Consider the following 5,000-nt stretch of genomic DNA (forward strand, 5'->3'; position numbering starts at 1 on the left):
TGCCCGGTAGTAGACTAATATTTTATGCCGAGGTGTGTTCGGAATTTCCTATAATGGTCTAAAGTGCTGTTTTGAAATTGTGAGCATAAGCCCTTGGGCAGTCCACCGTCAACGGCACCATTAAGGCAAACGTTTCTTGTAAAAAGCTGAACGTTATACATCTGTTCAACAGTATTGCACCCCACACATCTGAACCCAGTTTTAACATGTGATTCTGTGAAATACATTGGAATTTAATCACTTTGGTATGCTCTTTTCATTCATTTGTCTTTTCATTGCTATAATGGTATTAACTTAATAGTTATGTATTATTTTGCCTTTTTTTTTAAATCTTCAGAACAACTCGTGTTGCGCCATGTGGAGACTGATGTTTTGATACCCAAGAGGATGAGGGAGAAGGCAAAGGAGCTTTGTGATGAAAATGTTGCTGGTACGTTCACATAGGTCATAAGTCCTAAAGAAATGACACGTTGCCTACTTAGTTGTTGGTTGTTAGCTCCTTAAACAATTATGCAGAATTGTTCCCAATGATCAGCAGCTATAGGCAAACACTAACACAAAAAAAGGGTTAAAGGATGTGTGTCTTGGAAAAGGTGTTAACAGATAGTCTAAACTATTGACATGTAGGCCAAATACCTGATGAAACTATTGACATGTAGGCCTATTCCTAGGCTATTCTTTAGCTTACTGATGAAAGTAGTTTTTTCAAGTTTCCAGTATAATGATAAACTGACACTACTGGCACAGTATACAGCACAATCAACAGTGCTCTAAAAGGGTCTATTTCTACTCCTGTGACTGTCTTCCATCCAGGGTCAGCATTCACTCAGAACACACGTCATTGTGTCTGTCTGAATATCATACTAAGAACTTAAACTGAGTATACTATTATGCTCAGAAAAACCTCCGGCACTATAACATTTTGCACTTACTGCAGTCATAGCTATTTACAGTGCCCTCCACAATTATTGGCACCCTTAGTGAATGTGACGCAAACAGGCTATGAAAAAATATATCTTTGCTGTTTATCCTCTTGGTCTTTCACTCAAAATATTCACAAAAATCTTACCTCTTACCTGCATCTCCTTTGACATTACATAAAAAACATTTTCTCCAAAACATGGGTGCCACAATTATTGGCACCCCTAAAAAAAATCTTATAATTAAAATCTAACTGAAGTATATGACCAGTCATGTTTTACAAGTTCATCTGTTTGATTAGGAACTCTCAGTGATGGGTAGTAGCGTCACTACTTGTAGCGACGCTACTAGCTTAACTACATTTGTCAGTAGCTTGGCAGTAACGTCGCTATTTACAAAACCAAGTAACTTTTCAGTAGCTAAGCTCTTTTATTGATCAAGTACCGCAGTAGCGTCCTCAAAAGCTAATTTATCCTGGTCCTTTCTGATGTTCATTCATAACAGGCTTCCCTGCAGCCATCAAACACAACAATTAAGCAGTCACTTTAGTCGAGACGAGTGAAAATAGATAGATAGATGTCGTCATTTCAAGTACACCAGACGCTGCTCATACATTTAAAATGAATTCTCCCCTAATTTTAAATGGGTAGTTTGCATGCAGATTCTAGACAACCGGATAACTAGAATGCTGTTGATATTTAGATACAGCTGAAGATGATGAAAGTTAAAAAGTGAAAAGTCCGTTCTGTCTGCTCAGGGAGACGAATTGCGAAAATGCACGAAATAGACGAAAGATGAAGGTAGGCGAGGTCTTCTGCATTCATTTGTTTTCATCTGCGTTTGAATACCTGACTCAACAGCCATACCTTCAAAAGTACGTCACTTTATACGAGACGAGTGAAACTAAATATGTTTTCAGATGCCTTCTTTGTAATAAAAAGAAAAAGTTCCTGTCAACGTCAATGACATCCAACACAAACTTACAAACACACGTTCAGGTGATTGAATTTCATCCATTCAACCGTTTATATCTGACTGACAGTTGATCACTAAAATTGACTTGGCATGCAGTTTGTTTAACTGAAAGTAGCTTCTAATGTATCAAACTACTTTTGACAGGTTTATGTAACTTAGCTTGCTACTTTTTTATGAGTGGTAGCTTCTGTGTAGTGAAGCTGAATTTATTGTAGCTGATAGCTTAGCTCACTACAAATATCAAGTAGCTTGCCCATCACTGGGCAACCAAGTGGTCAACCATGACTTCCTGCTTCAGAGGGGTATAAATATGAGGTGACACAGGCCAAATACCCTTGGTCATTCATCAAGATGGGAAAGACAAAAGAACACAGTGTTGAAGTGCGACAAAAAGTTGTTAAGCTGCTGTAAACCTGATATAGGGATATAAGAAAATATCTAAGCAGTTGGAAATACCCATTTCCACAATCAGGGCAATAGTTAAGAAGATGAATGCGACAGGAGATGTATGGAATCAGCCTGGAAGAGGACTTGTCTGTAAATTGACCCCACGCACCGTGTAGAGGATGGTTCGACTGGCAAAATAATCTCCAAGGATCACAGCTTGAGAATTGCAGAGGTTAGTTGAGTCCTGGGGTCAGAAAGTCTCCCAAACTACCATCAGACACCACCTACATCACCTCAAGTTGTTTGAAAGGGTTGCCAGAATAAAGCCTCTGCTGTCAATCAACAACAAACTAAAGTGCCTACAGTTTGCCAAATGTAAGTCAGACTTTTATTATAGAGTTATATGTTCAGATGAGGTGGGTTTGGCGTTGACAGAAAGATAGCCATACCACATACCCATTGTGAAGTATGGTGGCGGATCTTTGTTGTGGGGCTGTTTTTCTTCCAAAAGCCCTCAACATCTTGTTAGGATACGTGGTATCATGGACTCCATCAAATACCAGCAGATATTTAATGAAAACCTAACAGCCCCCTCTAGGAAGCTTAAAATGGGTCGTGGTTGGACCTTCCAGCAGGACAATGATGCGAAGGACACCTCAAAATCAACACAAAAATGGTTCACCGACAGCAGAATAAAGGTTTTGCCATGGCCATCACAGTCCCCAGACCTAAATCCCATAGAAAATTTGTGGGAAGAGCTGAAGCCAAATCTACAAGTGTTGACCTCAGAATATGAAGGATCTGGAGAGATACTGTATGTAAAAATGGTCTCAGATCCCGTGCCATGTGTTCACCAACCTCATCACGCATTATAGGAGAAGACTCAGAGCTGTTATCTTGGTAAAGGGAGGCTGCTCAAAACATTATATTAACGGGTGCCAATAATTGTGGCGCACCTGTTTTGGAGAATAATATTCATTTAATGTAAAAAAAAAAAAAAAAAAATTCTTTCAATAATTTTACTTCAATAAAGGTAAGAATTTTGTGAATGTTTTGAGTGAAGGACCAAGAGGCTAAACAGCAAAGACATATTTTTTCATAGCCTGTTTTGGTCACTTTCACTAAGGGTGCCGATATTTGTGGATGGCATTGTAGATTCACATCAAAATTAGTTTGAACTCATTCAATAGCATTGTGTTTTACAATGAGAAATCTTGTGTGTCAGTATGTCATTTAAATCTTTTAAAAAAAAATGACATACTAATATGAGCGACAGTATATACTTTTTTGCTTTAAATGTTCCCTACATGAAGTCATGTAGTCAGGCTGTCTATTGTTTGGGTTGTAGAAGTGCTGCATAAGGTTTCTGCTTTGTGTTGTCTGCCCGTTGCCAAGGCATAAGTGTCGTGGTCATGATCTTTTAGCGTTTACTTCATCTCGTCTGAGCCGTCAGACACCACACCTGAACATGACCGCCCATATCAAGCGAGAGCCCACATCGTGCAGGGGAGTGGTGGTGGGGGCTTGCGGATGGAAACACCCCCACTCACACCTCACTGCCATCAGGCTAAGCAGCCCCCTCGTTTTCACACCTCAGCTTCTGCAAGAGGCTGTTGTTTTTCTATTTGTTTTTGTTATGACAAAATGGAGAAAACGCTAACGCTTTCTCTTTAGCTCTACTGTTTGTGAGTGGTGTATGTGTGCCTGCAGTGGTATGTAGCCTATCACCAACTAAAAAAGGACTATTCTATCATTCATATAATTTTGTGAACTGTACTACAATTTTCTTTGCAACCGCAGCTAACAAGCGTGGGTGCTGGTAAGTCTTTCACCCATAAGGTCCCACGTGGGACATATTTTGGCTTTGGTGCAGTTTTATTCTGACAGTACACAGCAAAATCGCCAGTGTTAATTCAACTCCCATAGTGTTAAATTCAACACTTTTCCAGTGTTTATATAATCCTCACTGATTCAGAGTTAAATCAACACTTTGCAAAGTGTTAATATTTTAACTACATTGTGGTGTTAAAAATCTAACACTCTAAGTGTTAATTTCTACACTGTACTGTGTTAACTCTTTTCACTGGGAGTGTTATTCCATAACACTTGTGGTGTTGTTGAGTACACTTTTAAGTGTTCACTATTACACTGGATAAGGTTAACTATTTTCACTGGGAGTGTTAATTCATAACATCCACAGTGTTATTTATAACACTTTTAAGTGTTTATTTTCACACTCAATTGTGTTAACTCTTTTTCACTTAGTGTTACTTTATAACATTTACAATGTTATTGTATGAACCTTTAGAGTGCTCTGAGTTTTTAAATTCTAATCTGTATTTACTGTCTTATACCTTTACCACATTGAAGTGCAATTGTGTTACTATCAGTGAAAAAAAAATACAGAAAGATGATGACATTACATTCACATTATAATTTTAATACATTCCAAGCACCATCAAAACATTGTACTTTAACAAATAAAATAATGGCATAATGTAAAGTCCATTGTTATTGCCATAAGAACTTTGTAAGTCAAAGGGCTTGTAAATTTCAATAGAATCTGCTCTAATAACATCGTTTTCATCGGTTTCAAAGACTTGATAGGCATGGAAATGCTCACTGAACTTTTCAACAAAAAGCTTGTTAACTATAAGGTGACACTATTGACCAAAACATGGATCTATGCTTTTGATTATGGCTACTCAGAGCGCAAA

General features: G+C 38.1%; 1 protein-coding gene across 1 annotated transcript in view; it reads left to right on the plus strand.

The window, feature by feature from the left end:
- The window catches only part of cmc1 (C-x(9)-C motif containing 1), a 14,267-nt gene that overhangs the window by 531 nt on the left and 8,736 nt on the right, over positions 1 to 5,000 (plus strand). Inside the window, exon 2 of the mRNA XM_080858218.1 lies at positions 338 to 430. Within this exon, the coding sequence (XP_080714344.1) occupies positions 338 to 430 (93 nt within the window). The remainder of the gene's footprint in view (positions 1 to 337; positions 431 to 5,000) is intronic.

The sequence above is a fragment of the Sprattus sprattus genome (assembly GCF_963457725.1).
Source record: "Sprattus sprattus genome assembly, chromosome: 19".
NCBI lineage: Eukaryota > Metazoa > Chordata > Actinopteri > Clupeiformes > Clupeidae > Sprattus > Sprattus sprattus.